The following is a 27428-nucleotide window of genomic DNA, read 5'->3' on the forward strand; positions in this document are numbered from 1 at the left end:
ATCTAACAATCCCCAAAATAAATGCTAGGCAGTCATGGAGAGTTTACCCTTCACTAAGCCCCTCTCCAGATTTTCGTGCAACCAATCGCAGCGCTCCAATGGATAGCAACTCTCATCGAGTCCAACACCTCAGACAAGCTCACATTTGAAACGCATGAAAACAGGGGGGCAGTGGGAAAAACAGAATTTTATTTAAAACATTTTGTTTAAATGGCTAAATACTTTAAAAGTGCACCAGGGGTACTTGCTACTGTGATTGTTGAAATGCAGAGCCTTATGATGGAGTATTGTTTTTAACCCAAAATGTTACATTGTTTGCTAGCGCAGCTGTTTAGCTAGCTCTGTCTCATTGACCACCAAATGTTGCTAATGCTAGTTAACCACTTAATATAACTTGTTTTCTCTCATCTGCTGTCAACATCAGGATACGATTGAGAGCACTAGTTAGCTCCAAAAGTGGTTATAGCTTTGACTGCATGCTGATAGTTAATTCAGAGCTATTCAGGGGCTAGCTATACTACAAACATCATTTTACCGGGTTCCTGTGAAGCAGTTGTAGTGGCAGTCCACCACAATATACCCAATAGTTTCCTGATTAGCAAGGGGTAGTCTGTTTTTAATGTCATTGTGTATTAGGAACACAGTTTTAGATCATTGTGAAGGGATCTCGCAAGTGGTTGAATGGGGAATTGGGCTTCCCGGGAAAATGGTGTCCAAGGTTGCAATAGTAACCTTAGCGAATGGTCAATGGAAGTTTTTTTTAAAACATTGAATTTAGCAGTATAGATTTTGTTATTACGTATGAGCAAAAGAACATGGCAAAATTCATAGAATTGCAGGAAATTAGATTTAAAACTGCAACATGTGGTCCACACCACCAAGATGGGGGGGGGGGCTCTAAACATTTTTCTCTCCCCCTGCCACGCCCACAACCTAATCTATGATGTTGATGGTGATATGAACACTTGTCCTCATGAGAAGTGCTCTAAATGTCACTCCGGCTAAAGCCTGTGTCTAAAATTATTATTTTTTGCATTTGTGCATTTTCCTTTTATCTCCTCTTCATTTTGCTGATAAAGCTTTCAGCATTTTTAGCATTTCATAAACAGCTGAATTAGACATCTTTTCCTTAAAGGGACAGTGGGATGAAAATGTAGCCTGTTCTGACTATCCATTACACTGAGCTCACAACCTGCAATATTCAAGTTATTTTGTTTCAGGATCAGTCATACTTGTTTTTCTTCAATCATGTGGACAGCTAAGACATGGATGTATTATTACTGATTTGAAAAGTTGGGTCAGAGTGTACTCTAGCTAAAATACATCATATTTTACTGGGCCACTCAGTAAGTGCGATCAGTAAGGTAGGACACGCCTGTGTGCTGATCCACTTACAGCGTTCTGGAAGGACGCTGAAGAACATTGTGCATTCTACAGGTGTGTGTTCTCTGGAACTGGGTCACAGTGAGGCAGCGGAGATGAGGCATGGTGATTTTTAGTATGGCCCATGGGACAGAAGTTAGCTAGAGTTTGGTCGTAGAGCCAGCCAAGCCTGTTGTATTGTACCACTGTGATACTGGGGCAGCAACTACCACTAAGCAATTCATCATCAGACATTCAGATCTAATTTGCGCTTCAAATCACATTTTATTTGTTACATGCGCCGAATACAACCGAATACAAATTGAGTAGACCTTACCGTGAAATGCTTACTTACAAGCCCTTAACCATCAATGTAGTTTATGAAAAACAAGAGTAAATATTTACTAAATAAAATAACAATAATGAGGCTATATGCAGGGGTACTGGTACCGAGTCAATGTGCAAGGGTACAGGTTAGTTGAGGTAATATGTACATGTAGGTGGAGTTAAATTGACTATGCATAGATAATAAACAGAGTAGCAGCAGCGTTCATACAGTCATTCCTATTGATGGCACAGCGGATTACCAGCAATAGTGTGTTTTAAATATGTGATATTTACAGTAAATCAACTCTGTAATTGTTTATACCGGGACTTGTTTTACTGAGGCCTGTGTGTGTCAGTCATGATGAACCCGTATGTAGCCTGGGCTTATTGTGTTAGCGTGATGTACGCTGAGGCTTGTCATATCTCATTTAGGTGTTGGTTGAGGTGCTGCTCAGCTGACAGGAGTCTTTAAGGCATCTGCATGTTTCCCACCCGAAACAGTTCGGTAGAGTTTGTGTATATATTATTTTTTGTCTGTTCGGACATAAAAAAAAATCTGGAGGCAAGCTAAAGTTATTAGCCGAAGTCTAGGCCCCTTCAGTGATTGGTCAACAGTAGGGATTCTTCAATAAAATATTTGTCATTCAACGAGGGATGACTCGTTTTGATGCAAATTATTTTGAGAAATACTGCACCAAACATCTTAATTTGATGTAAAATCTCCTGCAAAAACTTCAAAATGAATGACAGAGTTCTTCTTGATTTATCTTAGATTAATTCTGACTATTTTGATTAAGCGTATACTGGCTACAGCTTCTCAAAATGGACAAATAGTACTATTGTGCTTTTTCAAGTGACGATCTTAATAAGGATCATACCCCCTTCTCTTTTTTTTTCTTTTTTTTTGTTGCCTAAAATGAGCTACCCAAATCTAACTGCTAGCTTAGGACCTGAAGAAAGGATATGCATTTTCTTGATACCATTAAGGAAACCCTTTGAAATGTGTGTAAATGTGAAATGAATGTGGGAGAATATAACACATCTGGTAAAAGATAATACAAGCAAAAAACATGAGTTTTATTTTAGCTCCATCTTTGAAATGGAAGAAAAAAGACATACTTTCAGATAGGAGTCTAGATGTCATTTTAGCCACCAGATGGAAGCAGTGTATGTGCAAAGTTTGACTGATCCAGTGAAGAATTACATTACTGCACAATATTTTGTATCGGGTTTGCCCAAATGTGCAGAATTGATTCATTTTCAAGTACATAACTATAGAGAACATACAAAAATTATATGGTAATAAAACATTTAAGTTTACTCACTCCCACGAATGTCATACATGATGGATAATTAGCTTATACACTAACTTTCAAACCTAGATAGCTGGGTGCGGTGTGTGTGGAGCCAGAGACAGCACTGGGGTCAAAATGTAGACCCCAGTTCCTACATTTGAACATAAAAATGTATTATATCAAACAAAACTATGCTACATTTTATCTCTGGGACCCTCAGGATGACAAACACAGAGCAAGATTACTGAATGTAAGTACATTATTTACCTTCAGAGGTGAATGTATCGAACCAGTTGCCACGATATAAGTTTTTTTGTTGTTGTGCGCTCTCCTCAAATAATAGCATTGTCTTTTCTTCACTGTAATAGCTACTGTTAATTGGACACTGCAGTTAGCTTAAATTCTTGTTAATCTTTCTACACATATAAGACATGTCTATGTCCCGGAAAGCACTTTGTGTTACCAAACTTACTGAAGGCATTGTTAAAATGTCTGTTCTTGAATTTGCCTTTCAATAGACGATTTGCCTATTAGAGACAATGTAATTTTATCACTCACATTTCTTGTGAACGCCCTTCCACACAGCACTTATGACCCCATCATCTCTGTTATACCAGCCTGCCTTACTGGTGATGATGACCTTAATTTAACCAGTTAGAAATGTATTTTTGTGTCATCCAGCATGTAGCGGTTACATATCTACCTGTCATGGTACTTCCATACTGCTACTGCTGGTAATGGAACAGGCAGGGCCACGCCAGGTGCAGACACAGCAGACAGTGAGGAGGGAGGGTGATGGGGCAGCCACAGCACCACAACTCTGGGCCTGGTGCCCATGATGTGATTCAGAGAACAGAGGTCTGATTGAGCCGCTCTAACCAGCCCTCAGGCTCCCATCAATGAGCCATTTGAAAGACCAGCAGGCCACTGTCTGTACGGTTGGAGCCCTCCTCGTCATGTGAGGTCAGATTCCATTCCAGTGGCCCAGAGTGGCAAAGCCGGTCGCTCACTAGTCTTCTTTAGCCAATGCTCTGGTCAAGGTTACATTCTTTACCCTATTGGATCTAACAGCTGACAGTCTCAGTCTGGGTTTTATTGGGATTTAAAACATGTGGGGTGTTATTAGAATAAGGTCATCCATCTTCCACTGAATTTTAGTTTAAAGAGTTCAAATGTGGATTTAACTTCGACTGTCTCAACTAATATTGTTATGAGGGTCTTCAAATGCGATCCCTCGTTGAGGATTTGTCTTGCAATGTTTCACCTTTGAGCTTTGCATGGAACTGCAGGACTTGTATGGGAGTACAACCACTGCCAGAGAATCTGGGCTGTTTCCATCCCAGAGTGAGGAGGTCTGGTACTGGGTCAGTCTGATTCTGACCAGGCCAGGTGTGGTGACGGTCCTCTCCCAGGGCTAGTAATCCCTCCCTGTGCAGCATGCTGCTGGTGGACAGGCTGGGCATGGGGCTGGGGCCCTGGGCTTGGCTGGACCAGTGGGCCTGGTGCAGGGCCTGCCAGAAGTGTGAGCTTCGCTATCTGATGCTGGAGGAACCAGATGGCGTGTTGAGTTCCACAGGCGGGAAGGGGTCCATGTGTAACCTAGAAGAAGTACAGTTTCTTGTATGCAGTTATTTTCCATCTCAAAAGGTTGAGTGGGTGGTGTACATACCTCCTTTTTATGCTCTTTGATGTAGACACCATTAATGGGGTTGTTGTACATTTGGCCCATGTTGTTGTCTAGCTGTATTTAATTTAACACTAGATCTAAAGACATCAGGGGGTGTTTGTCTCTACAGAGAGGGTGAAACTGCCTATGGGGTAGGCCTATATTGGTGACAGATACCTATGGGGGTAGGCCTATATTAGTGACAGATGCCCATGGGGTAGTCCTATATTGGTGACAGATGCCTATGGGGGTAGGTCTATATTAGTGACAGATGCCTATGGGGTAGTCCTATATTAATGACAGATGCCTATGGGGTAGGCCTATATTAGTGACAGATGCCTATGGGGTAGTCCTATATTAGTGACAGATGCCTATGGGGTAGGCCTATAATAGTGACAGATGCCTATGGGGGTAGGCCTATATTGGTGACTGATACCTATGGGGTAGGCCTATATTAGTGACAGATGCCTATATTAGTGACACATGCCTAATAGGTTAGGCCTATATTAGTGACAGATGCCTATAGTTTAGGCCTATATTAGTGACATATGCCTATATTAGTGACAGATGCCTATAGTTTAGGCCTATACTAGTGACAGATGCCTATGGGGGTACGCCTATATTGGTGACAGATGCCTATGGGGTAGGCCTATAATAGTGGCAGATGCCTATGGGGGTAGGCCTATAATAGTGACAGATACCTATGGGGGTAGGCCTATAATAGTGACAGATGCCTATGGGGGTAGACCTATATTGGTGACAGATGCCTATGGGGGTAGGCCTATAATGGTGACAGATGCCTATGGGGTAGGCCTATAATAGTGACAGATGCATATGGGGGTAGACCTATATTGGTGACTGATACCTATGGGGTAGGGTGACAGATGCCTATATTAGTGACTGATACCTATAGTGACAGATGCCTATAGTTTAGGCCTATATTAGTGACAGATGCCTATATTAGTGACAGATGCCTATAGTTTAGGCCTGATAGAGTGACATATGCCTATATTAGTGACAGATGCCTAGTTTATTGACAGATGCCTATAGTTTAGGCCTATATTAGTGACAGATGCCTATATTAGTGACAGATGCCTATAGTTTAGGCCTATATTAGTGACAGATGCCTATATTAGTGACAGATGCCTATAGTTTAGGCCTATATTAGTGACAGATGCCTATAGTTTAGGCCTATATTAGTGACAGATGCCTATAGTTTAGGCCTATATTAGTGACAGATGCCTATGGGGTTACATTGCCGCTGCTCCTTTACAACCCTTCTCCTTGGCCCTGGTTGAGGTGAGAGATGGGTGCAGCCTGGGAGGCTGGAAAGAAGGAACTAGGGCAGTGGCTTTTAAATGTAGCTCCACATGCCCCACGGCTGCAGGTAGAGAGCAGCTTTGTACTCTGAGCTGTTTTGGGCTTGGAGCGCCGGGGGTGGGTGGAGTTAGAAATGCTGCACTACTCAGCAGTTAAGTTTCACACTTTTCTTTTAAAAAAGGGGATATGTCAGAGAGGGGAAGAGAGCAGGAGAGATCCTCATTTCTAGCAGCCGTGTTGTTGGTGTAGTGCCATGCAAGGGTTACATTGGGACTCTTCTTAATGCTGCAGTGGTCGACTTGCTGAAGATGCAAAACTGAAATATCTCAGGAAGCTGAATTATTTTTTTAATCCATTATGATGAGGAAGTTCATGGGGTTGATCATGATGATGTTTGTCCATCATGTAATACCGAAGTGTGTGTTGTGTGATTGCAGACGAGCCGGCTAGCCCTAGTGTTGACCATGAGGCCACGTCCATTCCTGCTTCCGCCGTGATATCTGGCGTTCCAGCCGTACTCCCCCTGAACCCAAGCTCCTCCCCGTGCCCTTTCATTCGCCGACAGATGTCACATGACCAAGGTAAGAGGCACTGTGTGGGTGGGGCTCCTGTTTGTCATGGTTATGGTACAGATACAGTTCTGTCTGTTGCGGTGTTGTTAATGCCGTTGTCTGTTTCAGTCATTAGTGGCATCTGAAACATGGTACCCTATTCCGTATGTAGTGCACTAATGTTAACCACATCCCAATGGGCAAAAGTACTGCACTATATAGGAAATACTACCGTTCCGTTTCAGCCACCTCCATTGTGTTGTTTTCTGAGAATGCATGACATTGACCCAGTTCTTTATACAGGCTTGAAAGCAGCGAGGATGTCTCCTCCATCAGTGCCAAATCACTTTGAAGTAAAATTTGCAGTTTGACATTGCTTAGATATCCCATTCACTTTGGGCTGTGCATTTCAACACAATTCTGTCCTGAAAATACATTTGACCAGTCATGCTTAGCGGTCTGTAGGTTAATTTGCATAATTTTTGTGGAATTAAATTGCCCTGTGTGTTTTTGTTAGTCTTTCCATTTTATTTATCACACGCACAGCTTACAGAGCCTAGTTTGAGGAGCGGAATAGCCTACCACCTGTCAGACAGCACCAGAGTAGCTCCTCAAGGCTACTGGAGTAACATCTCTATATGCGATCGCATGGTAAACGTTGATGGCCACAATTAAAAAGTAGCTATTTTTATTTCCCAATCTCAACTTGTAAAGCGTGTCTCCCATTCCCATTAGGAGGCATAAACTACTGTCAGTGATCACCACCACTTTGCAATGTGAGCTTGAGGCAGTAGAAACCTTTGAAACCTGATCGTTTTACTTCAAAAAAATGAGGCATATCTTACCTTGTTCAAAGTAGCCTAGTGAAAATCCATCCATAGAGACGTGGAGGCAAATATTTAATAAAGTCTTCCTCTAGCCATTAACCAGCATTTCTCTCCTGTTCTATTGGTTTTCATATCAACTTTCTTTCATTGTCCAGAAAGCCAAAGGCACAATCCTAGTCATATAGCAACCCATCATGGTAGTTACTCTTTCTAAGTTTCTAACAGCTTCTAATGTTCATCCCTGTCGCGTGTGGAACTGCTCACATTAGGTCTGCTGTTTACAACTGTGTTTTCCGCTAATTGTATTTGGGTAAATGTTTGCAAATGACGTTTTATCTGCTTAATTACAGGAGTTGCATGTTCAATAACAGGCTATTGTTGCATGTGTACATTAAGGTCATAATGAAAAATGTCCTGTCCTTGTATGTATGTATGCATAGTATCAGAGGGGAAGAGTCAACGCGAGAGGTTTCACTCTTGACAAAATCTGTCCAAAATAAGCCCAATGCGTTTCAATGGACTTATTTTGGGCCTAAGCTTGTTGCCTGCCTTCCCGCCGACACCTCCCATTGTTAGGGCGGAAACATACGCATCTCGTCATTATATACAGATATCTGATAGTATTTTCTGTTGGTCAAGTAATTTTACCATTGGGGATTTCTTTTACTCTTTGTTGACTGGTTGAGGGTCAGTTAGTCGGCAGAAAAATGGGCCGAATTTGAATCTCTAGTCCTGTGATATTGAGCTCTAATACCACCACTGACCCTCACCAATAACACCCAGCTGGAACGTCACTCTGCCCTGACTCCTTTAAACACTTATGTACCCCTGTTGCCATGACACAGCCCTTCACACTCGCGTTGTATACATCTTCCGTTCTCAAGAGTCTCTCAGAAATGCTATCCTGGAGTCTGATGCTTCGACCAAACAAGAGCGGTCCAAATCCTGTGACGAGGGTCTGGATAACTACAGAGAGGAAGGCAGAGGGTAAGTCCCTTTTGAAATTTGGTCTGATTTCTCATGATACTCTTTTCCAATGGTTCTCTATTCATCCTCCTAATATCTGCCATTTTGTCCCCCCTTCTCTCGGTCTCCAGCCGGTCCAACAGTAAACACATGCCTGGACTGAGAGGCCTAAGAAAGGTGAGTACACGGATCAATCCAGGGTTAATTAACCACAACATGTCGGCTGTGTTTATAACAACTGTAAAGGGTTATAACAGCTCTATAAAGGTTTATCCATGACATGTTGGCTGTGTTTATAATGTCTGTTAAATTGCTAGGGACTATTATGATTAAGGTCTTGAGTGCATTGAGTGCCCAACGGTGTGACAAGCTGCTACTTTTATTAAATTAGTTTTTAATTCAGTCTTTCTACTCTCCCTGTGCCTTTGAAATGTTTTCTAATCACATTGACAGGATGTGTTGTGTGGTTTTTGGCTCATCTTGATTTCCTCAGCCATAATGAACTCTCCTGTCTGTGATTTTCCTGCTGTAGTCAGGCTTTGATGCTCCCGAGACTCCTGGGGATTGACGCTCTTTAAGAGTACAGGCTCGCTGTTTCTGCTGATACTCCTATTGGTGTGTGTGTGTGTGTAGGCTCTGGATGGACACAAGTCGTCTGATGACTCTGGTTCCAGAAGGGACTCCTCTTCAGATATCTTCAGTGACTCTTCTAAAGAAGGCTGGCTCAACTTCAGGCAGCTCAACACTGAGAAGAGCAAGGTATGTGTTTTTATATTGTCAAATCATGTGGCGGTCTACTGTGCTGGTCTGGTTACAATCCACCATAGATGCTGGAAAGGACAAAGTCAAACAAAAATATCCACAATAGTGTGAAAAAGAAAACATGCACGCCCACCCCCACACTGCAGACAATCTTGATCTTCACGCAGATTATCTCGTTTCTTTCTCTCCCCAACTCTCTGTAGCGTGTGAGCGGGGGTTCGAGGTCGTGGAAGCAGATGTACGCTGTGCTGCGAGGCCACGCCCTCACGCTCTACAAGGACAAGAAGGACGGCATCTCTCACGCCTCCTCCCACTCCCAGTCCGACGACGACCCACAGCCAATCAGCATCAAGGCCTGCCTGATTGACATCTCCTACAGCGACACAAAACGCAAGAACGTGCTGCGGCTGACCACGTCGCACTGCGGGTACCTGTTCCAGGCGGAGGGCAGGGATGACATGCTGTCCTGGATCAGAGTCATCCAGGAGAATAGTAATCTGGATGATGAGGTGGGTTCTTCTGGGAAAGATGCTACGCTCTAATCTACTGCATTACTAATCTAATCATAATCACATGATGTCATTGTAGTGCGTTTCAATTCCTTGGTGTCCAATCCTAGATTGAATCATTCTTTGCTGAGCACATGTTTTTATCCAAAGTGACTTGCATATAGTAGCAAGCATTTATACCAAGATTCAGGTGACCAGGTCATAACCTTACCTCAAGGCAGTTGTTTGAAATGCCTGTGTCCTTTTTTTGAAGCAGTCACTTGTGAGTAGCCTGCATTTGCACTTCTTGGATCTCATTTACACCAGTCATTGTCACTGTCCTTGGTCACTAGAAGAAACAATAGATTTTGGACAGAGAGACTAAGCCATCTTCGTTCACTGCTCCTCCCCTTGGGTTAACTGCTATGAAGAGTTTGTCCGGTTGCCTTGGTGTTCCTGTTCTGTGGGTAGACTGACTACTACTGCCTTAATGTAACAATGTCAAACCATTTTAACACTAGGGACAGTTTCCCTAACATAGATTAAGCCTATTCCTGAAAAAGCATTGAACATGTATTTTAATCCAGAATTATGCTTAAACTGTCTGGGGAAACTACCCCTCGACTACTAATGCTTACTGTATGTATGATATCACTAGGCTACAGAAAACATCCCCTGCTGGACTCTAACAAGAATGTTTTACTGTTGCTGTTCTATCACCTCGTCTGTTGGCCTGTGAAATGAGCTAACAGTTCACTTGCTTGTTCAGCGGTTCTCAGTTAGCCTTCCTTGGGTCTTTGTCTGTGGTCTCAGTCTCCCACAGAGTCTCACTACTGGGGACCAGCCCATGACTTCTAAATAGCACAAACAGGATTCAGTGTGGTAAACTACTAAATCATGTTAACTTTAAACTCTCTACACAAACAGTAGATCAGTGATTAACCCGTTTAGGTTTGATTCTTTACATGGACTGACTTTGTTGTCTGTGATGCGTTTCAGAGTGCTGGTATAACCAGCCAGGACCTGATCAGCAGAAAGATCAGAGAGTACAACACCATGATGAGGTATGCAGCCTGACACACGCCCTCTTTATTTCACCCACAATGCAATGTCCCTTTAGACCCACTCCTATGCACAAGCCATTCAAGTCACACATAGTATTATTGAATGTACTAGAATATCATATTTGTGTCTCTGTGTTGGATCCAGTGCCCCCAGCACCAAGACTGAGCCTTCCCCCAAAACCTCCCGGCAGTCCCTCAGTATCAGACACACCCTCCTGGGGGGGAAGGGAGAAGGCAAGAGCCCACACTCACCCAAAACAGGAGAGAGGGGTAGGATTACAAAAGAGCGCTTAAAGCAAGAGATTATATTTACCACCAGTAGACATGCTGTGTCCTTTACAAACAGCTGAAAAGGAGTGCATAGTGCCGAAGGTATAGCTATTCTACACAGTAAAGGTGCACAGTAAATATGGTAGGCCTTCATGTGGAAATATGTTATTGAAAATGTTTATCTTTGGCTGTCTGCAGAAGCAGATGTTGACCCTCCAGTAGCTAGTGTGGTTTGAGTGTGTACCTTTAGTGTGGATTAGCTCTGACACGGCTGCTTTGTGTGTGTTCTGTCAGATGACTCCAGTCCTCCACGGGATAAGGCTGCCTGGAGGAGGGGCATCCCCGGCATCATGAGGAAGCCCTTTGAGAAGAAGGCCACAGCTGGGGTCACCTTTGGGGTGCGCCTCGATGACTGCCCATCTGCACAGACCAACCGGGTAAGTGAGAGAGTGTGCGTGTGTTCGCATGTGAGAAAGACATGATGGAAATGATGTTGAATGAATTGAGCATGTGTTTTGTTCCCCTTTGATGGTCTTACATTTGCGAGGTTTAACTTCTATGTTATGTTTATGAAAGTGGTATCTATTTATTTGTTTCTTGATTCATCCCATGTGTATAATGCTAAAGGCTTAATGCCGTGTAGTTTGTTCCCCTCATCGTGGAGGTGTGCTGTAAGCTGGTAGAGGAGAGGGGGTTGGAGTACACTGGGATCTACAGAGTACCAGGGAACAATGCTGCCATCTCCAGCATGCAGGAGGAGCTGGACAATAAAGGACTGATGAGTGACATCGACATCCAAGAAGATGTGAGTGACACACACAGACACACACCAACCTCTCCTTGTTCCAGTCTGTAATCCCCACATGTTTTAAGCTAACCACCATCATTCCTGTTCCCAAGAACTCTAATGCTTCATGCCACAATGACTACCACCCTGTAGCGCTCACATCTGTAATCATGAAGTGCTTTGAGAAGCTGTTTATGGCACACGTTAACTCCACCATCCCAGCCACCCTAGACCCACTCCAATTTGCACACCACCCCAACAGATCCATAGATGACGCAATCTCAATTGCTCTCCACACTGCCATAACCCACCTAGATAAGAGGAATACCTATGTGAGAATGCTGCTCATTGACTACAGCTCAACGTTCAACACCATTGTCCCACCCAAGTTCGTCACCAAGCTTAGGACTCTGGGTCTGAACACCTCCCTCTGCAACTGGATCCTGGACCTCCTGACGGGCTGACCCCAGGTGGTGAGGGTAGGCAATGTCATCTCTGCTGACCCTCAACACAGGGGCCCCACAGGGATGTGTGCTTAGTCCCCTCCTGTACTCTCCGTTTACCCACGACTGAGTGGCCAAGCACGACTTCAACACAATCAAGTTTGCTGACAACGCAACGGTGGTAGGCCTGATCACCAACGACGATGAGGCAGACTACAGGGAGGAGGTCAGTGCCCTGGCAGTGTGGTCCCAGAACAACAACAACCTCTCCCTCAACGTCAGTAAGACCAAGGAGCTGATGGTGGTCTACAGGAAACGTGGTGGGGGGGGGGCGGCGATCATGCCCACATTGACAGGACTGTAGTGGAGCAGGTCGAGAGCTTCAAGTTCCTCGGTGTACAAATCACTAAAGTCTTAAAATGGCCCAAACACACATGCACAGACGGGAAGAAGCCGCGACAGCTCCTCCTCCCTCCCAGGAGGTTGAAAAGGTTTGGCATGGGCCCTCAAATCCTCAAAGTTCTACAGCTCTACCGTTGAGAGCATTTTGACTGGCTGCATCACTGCCTGGTCTTGCAATCATGCCGCCATCGATCGCATGGCTCTACAGAGGGTGGTGCGGACAGCCCAGTACATCACTGGAGCCGAGCTCCCTGCCGTCCAGGACATCTGTATCAGGCGGTGTGAAAGGAAGGCCCGGAAAATTGACTCCAACCACCGAAGCCATAGAATATTCTCTCTGCTTCCGCATGGCAAGCGGTACCAGTGCATCAAGTCTGGTACCAACAGGCTCTTGAATAATTTCTATACCCAAGCAATAAGACTGTTAAATAGCTAACAGAATAGCTACACGGACTATCTGAGTCTACCTTGTATCTTTATTGACCTTTTATTTTTGACCTTTCTCTATGCACACTCACAGGGCCCTACGCACACACACATACACACTCACAGGGCCCCACACACACACACACACACACACAATTCAATCTGCTCATAGACACATAATATGCACGTACATTTATACTGACTCTAGACATACAAACACACCCACTCACATACAAGCTACTGTGACTCTGTTTCTTATATCCTGTTGCCAAGTCACCTTACCCCTATACATATCTACCTCCATCACTCCAATATCCCTGCACATTGTAAATATGCTATTGGAACTGACCCTGTATATAGTATGCTTGCTTGCTTATTGTGTTCTTCATATTTCTTATTTTTTGCTCTGTGTTACTGTTTTCTTTAAGTATTACATTCTTATTGATTTATTGCATTGTTGGGTTTTGAGTTTGGAAGAAAGGCACTGGTCTGTACTTGTGCATGTGACATTAACTTGAAACATACATATATATCTACCATACCTCACAATAACTCCTTTAATGGTTTCCTCACTTGTTTTCCCTGACAGAAATGGAGGGACCTAAATGTGATCAGTAGTTTACTGAAATCCTTCTTCCGGAAACTTCCAGAACCCCTTTTTACAAATGGTGAGATACTGAACACACAGTAAATGCATATAAAGAAAAGACAATTGGTTAAGAAAGCATTGTTAATTAATCCTATTTATTTAGTCATGGCTGTTAAAGGAACTAAGTGGTCCTTGTATTCTATTTACAGAAAAATATGCAGATTTTATTGAAGCCAATCGAACAGAAGACTCAGTGGAGAGGTTGAAAGAGCTCAAGAGGCTGGTAAGTTACAGTTCATTCTATGAGGGTTTTATAGATCTATAGGAATAAGAGCTTCATGTAGTCTAGTGGTAGGTTTTAATTGTTGCATTCAAGCATTGACGGTTGGTTCTCTTTTCTTCGCAGATCCTTGAATTGCCTGAGCATCACTATGAAACCCTCAAATTTCTCTCTGGACACCTCAAGTTGGTCTCTGAAAACTGTGAGAAAAATAAGGTATGTCAGTGTGAGGGATAAAATGTTTTTTAAATGGAGCCTTTTAATAGAGAGGCCTTGTGTATGGACTCGACTGAATGCCCCCAGATGGAGCCTCGTAACCTGGCCATCGTGTTTGGTCCGACTCTGGTCAGGACCTCGGAGGACAACATGACCAATATGGTCAACCACATGCCAGACCAGTGCAAGATAGTGGAGAACCTCATTCAGCAGTTTGACTGGTTCTTCACTGAGGAGGGGGACGATGACCCTGTTGTACGTAGCATCTCTCTCGCCATCTCGCTACTGCTTTCTCACCCCGCCCACACGCACACACCTATCTAAACACACTCGGTCATGCTACTCTCAGCTGGTAATAACACACAATGTTCAGTGTGTGATGTAGTGGATGTTTGTTAATCTTGCTGGTTGACTAAAGTGTTGTATGAGGTGAACATTTTTCTCTCTGCATCCCTCGTTGACTTCTTTCCTCTACGTTCCTCTCCCTCATTGGATCTCTCTCCTGCAGACCTCAGTGGAACAGGAGAGTACAGTGCAGTCTCAGCCTGTGCCAAACATCGACCACCTGCTGTCCAACATCGGCCGGACCACAACAACCACCTCCGCTGTGGAAGTCTCAGGTAACTCACCTTTTTCTCATTGTTACTACGCCTGGCGTGGCTCTAATGCAACACTCCTGTGACCGTTTTACCAGTGTACTAATGAGCCTCAGAAAAAGGGACACACGCATTTCCTGGGTATGTTCAGAATGTACCTGTTAGTCCTAAAATAAGAGGCTTCTTGTTTGCTTTCCATCAGTTGATCTAAAGCTAAGCAAGTCTACTGAAAAGTCTTGTGCTTTTGTAAAGGCAAGCTATTTTAGCAATTCTTCAATGGAAGGATTTTCGGTTATCCAATTGGAAATTGCTGAAAATAATTTGCAAATGTTGTTAAGGTCTGTTTCGTTGTCATTCTTTTTTCATTTGCCCAAGACGATAAATTGTCTTTTACGTTAGATCATTTTCCCAGTTCTCTCTTTTATGTTTATTTTTTCCTTTGCTCATGTCATCTCTCCCTGTGCTTTCCTCTTTATGTTGAGATGAAGACTTCTTTTCTTTCAGTTCTTTTCTTCCCCTCCCATATAAACCCGGCATGTTCTTTCCCCCAAAACAACAAACAAACAAAACAACAGAGTGGAAGTATTAACCCTTCTGACCCCTACCCTTGGTTTGTGTGTAGTGTGTTTTTTTCTCCCCTGTACCTGTCCAGCACTCACACATTGACCCAATCTGACACAGGCCAAGTGGGTGGTGTCTTTCACTCGCTGATGTCACTGGTGGACTCTGTAATGTCATTGGTGGACAGCTGGGACTGTAGGAAGAAGGACGATGAGTGTTGTCCCCAGTGTAGCTGCCTAGTCTGCAGAAACCCTCAGCTCTGTTAACTTGGGGGGAAACATGAAGGAGCGGAGAAAAACAGAACGAAAGAGACGTCGATGTTTTGTCATTTCCTGTTGGTGTGCACGTTTTTCACATTTCTCTAAAATGAAAATACCTTATAACCTAATGGATACATACAGAGCAGTGCCTGCAGTAGTTTCTTCTGAAAGCCTTTCTGCTGTCTCTTGTCTCTAAAGCTGATCGCGAGGACAAGTAGCATGGTACGGTCAACCCACGGTTTCACTACCGCCTGCTCATGTGGCATTACTGTCATGGTGTCTGGGGGAGGGGGTTGTAGTGGTGGGGGCTGAGCTGGCTGTTGTCTAACACACTCAAAAGACATCTAGGAGAGATCAGAACATAGTTACACACACATTGACTAGGGAGGTTAGAAGGATGCCGGTGAGATAGTAAGTAAAGTAGCTCTGGTTGCTTTTGTCCCTTTCTGCCCTCCTGTCACATTTGACTCTCAATCATACATTTGAGATGGACATCGTAGGGTGAATCTCGAAGGTATTGTACTATTTATTGCGTGCAGTCTACTCAAAACGTTAGATGGAAGCAAGGACAGCATTGGGGGAGACTGTCTGAGGAGATCTCTCCTTGCTTCCCTCTGATGTTATGTGAAAGAGGTGAGGAGATGATTCAAGGAATCAGAAAGACTTCTGAGATTCACCCCTAGTCTTCTCAATGAACCACCGTTTTTTTTCAGCATAAGAATCACCAACTTCAGCCGAACACTGCCACCTAGCTCCTCCCTCACTGCTACGTACTTCTGCCACAACACACCGACCATCCACGTTTATCAAACACCCACCTTCCCCATCAGAATCCTTGTGTAGCACACTGAGACACAACAGATTTGGGGTCAGTTGCACCTATATTCCAAATGATTACGGTAAATAGCATTTCCTATATGGAGATATTCCATGTCCAATACAGCTGACAAGAATTTAAATGGAATTGACCCCAACTCGGACACACACAACTCGTAAATCAAGCAAACACACTTAAAGGAAAATTCCGTTGTTTCATTAGTATATTATTGTTGATATAGTCCCAAACTGTTTTGCATGTCAGCGATCAAGTTCTGAAGATATAGAATTTTCTAAATATAGAAATAGAGCCGTTATGATGCATTTTTCATCATACAGTGCATTCAGAAAGTATTCAGACCCTTGACCTTTCCCACATTTTTTTACGTTACAGCCTTATTCTAAAATGTATTACGTTGTTGTTGAGGGAAAAAACAACAATCTACACACAATACCCCATAATGACAAAAGCAAAAACAGGTTTTTATCAAAATAAATATGGAAATATTACATTTACATAAGTATTCAGACCCTTTACTCGGTACTGTGTTGAAACACCTTTTGCAGCGATTACAGTCTGGAGTCTTCTTGGGTATGATGCTACAAGCTTGGCACACCTGTATCTGGGGAGTTTCTCCCATTCTTCTCTGCAGATCCTCTCAAGCTCTGTCAGGTTGGATGGGGAGTGTTGCTGCACAGCTATTTTCAGATCTCTCTAGAGATGTTCAAGTCTGGGCTCTGGCTGGGCCACTCAAGGACATTCAGAGACTTGTCCCAAAGCCACTCCTGCGTTGTCTTGGCTGTGTGTTTAGGGTAGTTCTCTTGGAAGGTGAACCATCACACCAGTCTCAGAACCTGCTCCAGAGTGCTCAGGACTTCATCAAGGATCTCTCTCTACTTTGCTCCGTTCATCTTTCCCTTGATCCTGACAAGCCTCCCAGTCCCTGCCTCTGAAAATCAACCCCACAACATGATGCTGCCACCACCATGCTTTGCAGTGGGGATGGTGCCAGGTTTTTCTCCAGACCTGAAGCTTAGCATTCAGGCCAAAAAGTTCAATCTTGGTTTCATCAGACCAGAGAATCTTGTTTCTCATGGTCTGAGAGTCTTTAAGTGCCTTTTGGCAGACTCCAAGTGGGCTTTCATGTGCCTTTTACTGAGGAGTGGCTTCAAAGATGGTCGTCTTTCTGGCGGTTTCTCCCATCTCCACAGAGGAACTCTGGAGTCTGAGTGACCTCCCTGACTAAGGCCCTTCTCCCCCGATTGCTCAGTTTGACCGGATGGCCAGCTCTCGGAAGCGTCTTGGTGGTTCCAAATTTCATCCATTTAAGAATGAAGGAGGCCACTGTGTGTAGATTGAGGATTTTGTTAATCAACTTGAGAATAAGGCTGTAACTTAACATGCATTGTATGATTCTGTATTCATACTGGCTGTATGATGCATCAGCAATGGACTAATGAATCAAATACCAGAAGATGGTTTTTGCGTGGAGTTTTCCTCTAAGCCGTAACCCCACCCAACACACACTATTCTGGCTTGATAGTTGCAATATTTATGTAGGGAATGATTTCTTCGATAGGGTCCGTATAAAAACCTTGTTTTGTAGTGTTTTTGGTTGTCAATCATATTCAATTGACCTAGCCCAGAATGTTCACGAGTGCTACAGGGATTATAGAATAGAATTCGAGACATATTGCACAACCTGCCCATTTTATCATGGCTAGCCTGCATGGGTGGAACAACAGACTACAACACACAACTGTGTCCCCTTAACAGAGACGTGTTGTCATCCCTTCCTATGTGATTGATGTCTCTGAGATGAGAACAAATGCCCTATTGCTGGTGGCTGACTGTGTATTGTAATCGTTTGTGACTGATGTAACCTGTGGTCCGTGATGTGTTGATGTACCCTTTGGGTACGTCCTGTTATGAGCATGAGCTGCTTCCTGTCCTAGTGCACACTGCCGGGTTTCATCTTGTTCCTGTCATCCCTCCATTCCTGGCCACCTCCTCTCTTCCTCCACTCTCATGGACAGTGTCTTTCTTCTGTTTCCTTCCTTCATCTCTGTGAGCTACAAATCCCCTCTGTTGAATCTCCTGCCCCCTCACAGTGCAGGTTTCTGTCGGTCTCTTCACTCTACCCTGTGATCTGCCTACAGTCTGTCCTCTCTCCCTGACTTGATAATTGTGTTGTTCAGCAGATTGTAAATGCTTTAAAGATGGTTTCTCATGCCTTCTCTCCCAGATTCAGCATGCAGTGACTCCTCCAAATCAAAGGTAAGTGGCACCAAGTTTTCTGTACATCTTTTACCTCCTATTTTCTCTTTTTTGTTGCCATTTAGCAGATGGTCTTATCCAGATTGATTAGCAATTGACCATTCAGTTTCAGAGCAGAATTTGAATTTATGTAACCAGGTAGGCCAGTTGAGAACAAGTTGTCATTTACAACTGCGACCTGGCCAAGATAAAGCAAAGCAGTGCGACAAAAACAACAACACAGAGTTACACATAAACAAACGGACAGTCAATAACACAGTAGAAAAATCTATGTACAGTGTGTACAAATGTAAAAGAGTAGGGAGGTAAGGCAATAAATAGGCCATAGAGGTGAAATAATTACAATTTAGCATGAACACTGGAGTGAAAGATGTGCAAGTCGAGATACTGGGGTGCAAAAGGGCAAGAGGATAAATAACAATATGGAGATGAGGTATTTGGATGTGCTATTTACAGATTGGCTGTGTACAGGTACAGTGATTGGTAAGCTGCTCTGACAGCTGATGCTTAAAGTTAGAGAGGGAGATATAAGACTCCAGCTTCAGTGATTTTTGCTATTTGTTCCAGTCAGAGAACTGGTAGGATAGGCGGCCAAAGGAAGTGTTGGCTTTGGGGATGACCAGTGAAATTACCTGCTGGAGCGCGTGCTACGGGTGGGTGTTTCTATGGTGACCAGTGAGCTGAGATAAGGCGGGGCTTTACCTAGCAAAGACTTATATATAGACGACCTGGAACCAGTGGGTTTGGTGACGAATATGTAGTGAGGGCCAGCAAACAAGAGCATAGACGTCGCAGTGGTGGGTAGTATATGGGGCTTTGGTGACAAAACGGACGGCACTGTGATAAACTACATCCAGTTTGCTGAGTAGAGTGTTGGAGGCTATTTTGTAAATGACATCGCCGAAGTCAAGGATCTGTAGGATACCCTCGTAAAACTGACTATGTTTGGCAGCGTGAGTGAAGGAGGCTTTGTTGCGAAATAGGAATCCGATTCTAGATTTAATTTTGTATTGGAGATGCTTAATCTCTCTGGGATATGTGGGACGGTAGCGTCCCACTTGGCCAAAAGCCAGAGAAAATGCAGAGCGCCAAATTAAAATAAATTCCTATAAAAATCTAACTTTCATGAAATCACACATGTAAGATACCAAATTAAAGCTACACGTGTTGTGAATCCAGCCAACATGTCAGATTTCAAAAAGCCTTTTCGGCAAAAGCAAACGATGCTATTATCTGAGGATAGCACCTCCGTAAACAAAAGAGAGCGAACATATTTCAACCCTGCAGGCGCGACACAAAACGCAGAAATAAAAATATAAATCATGCCTTACCTTTGACGAGCTTCTTCTGTTGGCACTCCAAAATGTCCCATAAACATCACAAATGTATCATATATCCAAAATGTGGAGCTTGTTTGGAGCTTATTTGGAGCTTTTGATCCAGAAAAACACTGGTTCCAACTTGCGCAACGTGACTACAAAATATCTCAAAAGTTACCTGTAAACTTTGCCAAAACATTTCAAACTACTTTTGTAATACAACGTTAGGTATTTTTTAAAGTAAATCATCGCTAAAATTGAAGACGGGATGATCTGTGTATAGTGTACAATAGAGGAAGAAAACAAACTGACGCTAGCTTTCTGGTCATGCGCCTCTATCAAACAGTACAGGGCTACTTCTTCATTACACAAAGGAAAAACCTCAACCAATTTTTAAAGACTGGTGACATCCAGTGGAAGCGGTAGGAAGTGCAAGCAAGTCCCTTAGAAATCTGGATTCCCAATGAAAACCCATTGAAAAGATAGTGACTTTAAAAAAAAAAAAATCTGAATGGTTTGTCCTCGGGGTTTCACCTGCTAAATAAGTTCTGTTATACTCACAGACATGATTCAAACAGTTTTAGAAACTTCAGAGTGGTTTCTATCCAAATACTAATAATATGCATATCTTACCTTCTGGGGATGAGTAGCAGGCAGTTGAATTTGGGCATGCATTTCATCCAAAATTCCAAATGCTGCCCCCTATCCTAGAGAAGTTAATGTGAGTCTGGGAGGAGAGTTTACACTCGAACAAGACACAGGTATTTGTAGTTGTCCACATATTCAAATTCAGAACCGTCCAGAGTAGTGATGCCAGTCGGACGGGCGGGTGCGGGCAACAATCTGTTGAAGATTATGCATTTAGTTTTACTAGCATTTAAAAGCAGTTTGAGGCCACTGAAGGATGTTGTATGGCATTGAAGCTCATTTGGAGGTTTGATAAGTGTCCAAAGAAGGGCCAGTTGTATACAGAATGGTGTCGTCTGCGTAGAGGTGGCTCAGAATCACCAGCAGCAACATCATTGATATATACAGAGAATAGAGTAGGCCTGAGAATTGAACCCTGTGGCACCCCCATAGAGACTGCCAGAGGTCCGGACAACATGCCCTCCAATTTGACACACTGAACTCTGAGAAGTAGCTGGTGAACCAGACGAGGCAGTCATTTGAGAAACCAAGGCTATCGAGTCTGCCGATAAGAATACAGTGATTGACAGAGTCGAAAGCCTTGGCCAGGTCGATGAAGACGGCTGCACAGTACTGTCTGTTATCGATGGCAGTTATGATATCGTTTAGGACCTTGAGCGTGGCTGAGGTGCACCCATGACCAGCTCGGAAACCAGATTGCATCGTGGAGAAGGTAGGGTGGGATTTGAAATGGTCAGTGATCTGTTAACTTGGCTTTCGAAGATTTTAGAATGGCAGGGCAGGATGGATATATGTCTATAACTGTTTGGGTCTAGAGTGTCTCCCCCTTTGAAGAGGGGAATGACCACGGCAGCTTTCCGATCTTTGGGGATCTCAGACGATATGAAGGAGAGGTTGAACAGGCTAGTAATGGAGGTTGCAACAGTTTCGGCTGATAATTTTAGAAAGATAAGGTCCAGATTGTCTAGTCCAGCTGATTTTGTAGGGATCCAGATTTTGCAGCTCTTTCAGAACATCAGCTGTCTGGATTTGGGTGAGGGGGGTTAGGCAAGTTGCTGCAGGGGGGCTGAGCTGTTGGCTGGGGTAGGAGTAGCCAGGTGGAAAGCATGGCCAGCTGTAGACAAATGCTTATTGAAATTATCGATTATCGTAGATTTATCGGTGGTGACCGTGTTTCCGAGCCTCCGTTCAGTGGGCAGCTGGGAGGAAGTGCTCTTATTCTCCATGGACTTTAGTGTCCCAAAACTGTTTGGTATTAGTTCTGCAGGATGCAAATTTCTGTTTGAAAACGCTGGCCTTAGCTTTCCTAACTGACTATATTGGTTCCTGACTTCCCTGAAAAGTTGCATATTGCGGGGGCTATTCGATGCTAACGCAGAACTCCACAGGATGTTTTTGTGCTGGTCAAGTCTGGGGTGCACCAAGGACTATATCTGTTCTTAGTTCCACATTTTTTGAATGGGGCATGCTTATTTAAGATGCGAGGAACGCACTTTTAAAGAGCAACCAGGCATCCTCAACTGATGGGATGAGGTCAATATCCTTCCAGAATACCCAGACCAGGTCGATTAGAAAGGCCTGCTCGCTAAAGTGTTTAAGGGAGCGTTTGACAGTGATGAGGGGTGGTCGTTTGACCACGGACCCATCGCGCACACAGGCAATGAGGCAGTGATCGCTGAGATCCTGGTTGAAGACAGCAGAGGTGTATTTAGAGGGCAAGTTGGTCAGGATGATATCTAAGAGGGAGCCCATGGTTACCTATTTAGGGTTGTACCTGGTAGGTTCCTTAATAATTTGTCTGAGATTGAGGGTATCTATCTTAGATTGTTGGATGGCCGGGGTGTTAAGCATATCCCAGTTTAGGTGACCTAACAGTACGAACTCTGAAGATAGATGGGGGGCAACCAATTCACATATGGTGCCCAGGGCACAGCTGGGGGCTGAAGGGGGTCTATAACAAGCGGCTACAGTGAGAGACTTGTTTCTGGAAAGGTGGATTTTTTTAGAAGTAGACATTAGTGATTGGTGTGTGTGACTGACGTCCTGGTGTTTTGTCCCAGCAGGGCTTGTGGGGCTCTGGGAAGGACCAGTGTAGCAGGGAGATGCTTCGCTCCTCCTTCTTTGTCAGCCGCAAGCGTAAGAAGCCCAAGGACAAGGCTCAGCCCAGCAGCTCTGACGACGACCTGGACGCCGTGTTTGCTAAGAAGGAGCAGCCAGAACAACAGAGCATGAGCCACCAGGACCTCCACCCAACCTGGTCCCCAGACAGCCAGACGGATGTGGAGAGGGAGGCCAGCGAGAGAGGGGAACAGCCAGGGGACAGGGTCCAAACCAACGGGAAAGAGTCCCGTTCAGACGGCCTCATGTCTCAGCCCTCTCCATCCCCCTCTCCCAAACACACCCCATCCCCCTGCCTCCGTACCTCCTCCACACGCTCGCCCTACACCTCCCAGTCCCCTCGCCTCGGCCACCGCAGGCAGGTGGCCCACCAGTCATCTCTGTCGGACCCACCCTCCAACTACGATGAGGTCTCAGACCTGGGCACCATGAACAGCACCAGCTCTCAGGCATCTGTGACAGGACCCAGGGTGAGGCATGGCAGGACAGGGGCCCTGAGACCAGAAACTGGAGCCAGTGGCCTGGGGGCCGAGGTCAGCTCCATCACCTCAGATTACTCCACCACCTCCTCCATGACCTTCCTCACGGGGGCCGAGCTGAGCACGCTCTGTCCAGAGGTACACTCGGTGGCCGAGAGCAGGGGAGGAGATGACGCTGATGATGAGCGTAGTGAGCTGATTAGTGAGGGCCGGCCCATGGAGACGGACAGCGAGAGCGACCTATCGGTGTTTATTGGGAGCGTGAAGGAGACCCGGCCGGGGAAAGATTTCTGCCAATCAGACGTGCCGGATGCGCCCAGGCCCCTCCCCTCACACAGACTCATCGAGTGTGATACTCTCTCCAGGAAGAAATCTGCTGCGCGTCAGAAGACTGACAGCGATTCCTCTTTGGACGGAGGGCAGAGCGACAAGGATTCCAATAGGCTGTCTCGCGTTCTGGGGGTGGTTAAGGGGCGTTCCACCAGCAGCCTTAGCTCCTCCTCCCGCAGCGAGTCAGAGAAGGGGATTGAGCCTGCATGGCGTCTCAAGATCACAGACCGGCTGAAGTTCCGTCTGCGGACGTCCGTAGACGACATGTTCGGGGTGGGTACCCAGCAGAGCCGCTCTCCAGAGGGACGCAGGGACAAGAAGAAGAACATCAGACGCAGACACACCATGGGAGGCCAGAGGGACTTTGCTGAGCTGTCTGTGATGGGGGACTGGCAGGGGGGGATGGGCGGGGGCTCGCGGGCAGAGCTGTCGGCCGTGGACCGGCTGAAGCCCAAGTGTTCTTCCCAGGACTTCTCCATCCGGGAGTGGATTGCCCGGGAGCGCCACCGCACCTCCAACCCCGAGGTAAGCCTGGACTTCTCTGAACACCAGGGGGCACTGCTCCTCCTACGCAACCCCGACCCCCAGAACCCCAACCACCAGGTCCAGGAGGCCCCGTCGTCGTCCCTCTCAGACCCCCTCTCACCACGCCCAACTCCAGCTGAGCTGCTGAACGGAGACACAGGTCCCCAGAGTAAAAGCCTGAATCTGTCGGCCACCGCACACCCACACAAACTCTCTGGTGCTCAGGTGGTCCAGTCTCGCTTCTACCAGTACCTGTGAGAGGTGGTGTCTGTCTGTCTTTCTGTCTGTGAGATGTGTTTGAGAGTCTGTGAGTGGATGTGAGTGATGTTTGTAAATGACCAGTGAGCATGTACAGGTACTGTGAAGTGACGTTAGTGTTTACTCAGTCTTTTTGGTGGTGTGTGTTTGTACGCTTAAAGTAATAAGGGTTACTGCACAGGGGTGGTTTATCTGACTGACACAAGGCATGGAACAAAACATTCAATTCATTCAATTTGTGTTGATACATTTTCTCCTTTTTCATGACAAATGACAGACTTTGGGATGGGCGTTGGGGTAGAGATATCCTCACTCCTAACAGAAATCCCTGTTATGCTGAAGATTGCGACTCGAGGGCCTCTTGCTCATGGATGAACTGATGAGTCAGAAAGTTGATTGGTGTAAGGAAGTGTAAACATGACTGGTGTTTCAAGTTAAAGATTGTGAAAAGGTTGGTAAGTGAAAATACAGTAACTGACTTGTAGGAGGTAGGCTACAGTAGTGAAAAAATACAGATTTTTTTAAAGTATTGCAGATGAACTATTTTTGTTGTATGAGGGTCTCGGTTGGTTAAAAGTGAGTCCTTCAGTAACCACATTTTAAGAATGTATGACGTGCTTGCTGTAATACTGACTAAAGCTTTAGTTGCTTGTTCACATTTTAAATTGTACAGATTCCACTCCCTCTCTCTCTACTTGAAGTGTTTTTATTTTCGGGATAGCCTGTGTTTTGGACTGCCATATGTGCTCTGTGACTGCCGTCGAGTGACAAGACTCTGGACTAACGGCGTCATGAAAATACAAAAAAAAAAAAGTTTTATTCCACCCTGTTAAGAAAAAAGCAGTGAACTACTTCACTCTAATTCAATATGCTGTGTGCTTTGGTCAATTAAGGGCATCAGAGGGGGGTCAAGAGGGAGAAAAATATGAATAATCAAATCAGAAATCATGTTTCTTTCGCAATAGGAAGTGCCTCATAATGAAATGTAAAGGGTGCCAAATCGTCTTTGTTGAGATGCATAAAGATATTACTGTGAATGACATTATCGTGGACTCACACTGTCATTTTACAGGTTCTATCTTAAACAGAGGAACGCCGAGCTTCCATTTCCTAGGCATTCCACTTTGGTCTTCACCTTTTTTATACCTTTGTTTTTTCATTTTGGATTAGCAGAACTTGAATTTAAAATATTTCTGTATAAAGTACCATAAATGCCATGTTTTAGCTGCCTTTTTGTTTCATTTCCATCAAATTTCCAGATTTTTTTTTCTAAGTAAAAAGTACAGTATTGAGATGTTGCTGATGGTAGGCTGGGTGTTAGACTGGTGATAGTCCAGTGGTTCTCTGGGGAGAAATTCCTCCCTGCATGTGAAAAGGCTTCATTGAGCTGCCGGACCGTTTGTATCATTATGGCATGTTCTCTCTGAGTGGAGGGGCATGGGCTCCTAAACACTGGAAATAAATCTTATCAATGGCTACAAGCATATGGCTGGTGTTTTTACAATCTACTGCACTACCTTCCCTGGTTAGTTCCTACTAAACAGTATTATTCTATAACTATCATGCCCACTTCAACATCCGTTATGGTAAACTTCCTTCTTTAGCTGGGCAGTGTCCAATGAAAACAAAGCCACCAAGAACAAAATGTACAAAGTAAATTTGAAAATGCTTTATGTACAAGTCACACACACACAGTTCTAGTTAGACTTTTCAACATTTTGTAAAACAGCTGACAACTTTCACTGACTACTAACAGAAGTGAGGTCATGGGGTCAGTGTCAAGCCACTGAACACTTCATTTAAATGAGCTGACAGAGAACCAAACATTAACTCACCAACAAAAAAACATTCTAAAACCTACACTGAATATGCCTCATGAACCTTTTGATGTAGTTACAACAGCCAGAACTCTCATGTTTGTCTATTATACAAGAATAATAGTACACTTTTATAATGGGAGTTATAAAATTGCAGTACATTTTCAACCATATGGACTAGTCTGAGCAATGATTCAACTTAAGTAAATTATGTCCAATGTACAAATCTTTCTTAGATGAAAAATGAAATGTTACAGTCCTTGACATGAATATGTTTACCCCCTGTAGTAAGGCACAGTGACTAAGCGCTCGACTCAATCAGTAGCACTGAAGAACCTGCACTACAAATTTTAAAGCAATGTTCCCACATTCAGAAGTTACCTTTACATTTCAATTGCACTATAGCACAGATCTTCAGCGCTACGGATTGAATTGTGCCCTTCCATAACACTAGAGCAACCACTCCAAATGTCTTTAACATTGTATCCTCAGTCATTTGGAAAGGAAATCATGGGCCGATGTGACCACCATACATTAACTCAAAGCCACATTACTTACTGAAGGACATATTGAACATTACAAACAGCAATTAAGAGAAATACATTGTTCTGTGTGCTGCTGTTTTAACATCAGAATCATGGACACAAACTCTGCTGGAGTCAACAACCGGTAGCTCTTCCATATTTACTGCAATGAAAATGACCCTTGATTTTCATTGCCCACTATAGATTTACGTGTGTGTGTGTGGTGGGAGAGGAAATGCATCCCGGTTGGAGTGGTGGTTCACTACTTTAGCTGTCCACAAGGGGGGTTACTAGAGGGCTCTTCAGTGACCAGATTATTTGTTCACTGCTAAGACTTTTTTTTTTTTTTTTTTTACCAAAGTCAACAACATCCACGATGGAGATGTCTTGCTGGCCAGTCCAGTTGTCAGCCAACCAAAAGTGATGAAGAATAAAGAGTGAGGTGTGAGGTCCTTGGTACATGCAGGTACTGTGCTCTAAAGAGGAGCCCAAATTATACAGAGGGTGGTGTAGGTTGGCCTGCTCATAGATCTGGCATGTCAATGCCACCACTAAATGAGCATTGTCACAGCTGACCATCAGAGTTGGCAAGACAGCACAAACCGATCTGGGCCAGGCTAGGGGTGGGGGTAATGAGTTGAGAAGGATTTGTTGCATATTGTGCTGTGGTAGCTGGAGTGTTAACCACGTGTCAGCTGGTTTAAACATCTCCCTCATCCTCCTTGTCCTTCTTCTCGTCACTTGGTAAGTCCGGCAGTCGGAAACACTCCTCAAAGAAGTTAACTAGTGATTGGCTCAGGTGTTGCCGTGTGCCATCGCTATGCAGGAAGTGTCCCTCATCTGGGTAGATCTACAGTA

The 27428-nt window shown here is 44.5% G+C and overlaps 2 protein-coding genes across 8 annotated transcripts in view; one reads left to right on the plus strand and one right to left on the minus strand.

Moving 5' to 3' along the window:
- Positions 1-25093, plus strand: part of LOC112260545 (rho GTPase-activating protein 21) — a 68275-nt gene extending 43182 nt beyond the window's left edge. For 5 of the 6 annotated variants that reach the window (XM_042328803.1, XM_042328804.1, XM_042328806.1 and 2 more), the window contains 16 exons: positions 6408-6551; positions 8233-8335; positions 8446-8491; positions 8948-9073; positions 9280-9585; positions 10564-10628; positions 10774-10898; positions 11193-11335; positions 11542-11703; positions 13546-13624; positions 13755-13828; positions 13952-14041; positions 14129-14296; positions 14550-14661; positions 18521-18552; positions 22580-25093. In XM_042328803.1, the coding sequence (XP_042184737.1) occupies positions 6408-6551; positions 8233-8335; positions 8446-8491; positions 8948-9073; positions 9280-9585; positions 10564-10628; positions 10774-10898; positions 11193-11335; positions 11542-11703; positions 13546-13624; positions 13755-13828; positions 13952-14041; positions 14129-14296; positions 14550-14661; positions 18521-18552; positions 22580-24229 (3425 nt within the window). In that variant the 3' untranslated portion in view covers positions 24230-25093. The remainder of the gene's footprint in view (positions 1-6407; positions 6552-8232; positions 8336-8445; positions 8492-8947; positions 9074-9279; positions 9586-10563; positions 10629-10773; positions 10899-11192; positions 11336-11541; positions 11704-13545; positions 13625-13754; positions 13829-13951; positions 14042-14128; positions 14297-14549; positions 14662-18520; positions 18553-22579) is intronic. The other variant, XM_042328805.1, reaches the window with a different exon arrangement.
- Positions 25094-25883: 790 nt separating this feature from the next.
- The window catches only part of LOC112260546 (dipeptidyl aminopeptidase-like protein 6), a 123725-nt gene continuing 122180 nt past the window's right edge, over positions 25884-27428 (minus strand). For both annotated transcript variants that reach the window (XM_024435738.2, XM_024435739.2), the window contains exon 26: positions 25884-27420. In XM_024435738.2, the coding sequence (XP_024291506.2) occupies positions 27271-27420 (150 nt within the window). In that variant the 3' untranslated portion in view covers positions 25884-27270. The remainder of the gene's footprint in view (positions 27421-27428) is intronic.

This window comes from Oncorhynchus tshawytscha, linkage group LG10 (genome assembly GCF_018296145.1).
Source record: "Oncorhynchus tshawytscha isolate Ot180627B linkage group LG10, Otsh_v2.0, whole genome shotgun sequence".
NCBI classification, from domain to species: domain Eukaryota; kingdom Metazoa; phylum Chordata; class Actinopteri; order Salmoniformes; family Salmonidae; genus Oncorhynchus; species Oncorhynchus tshawytscha.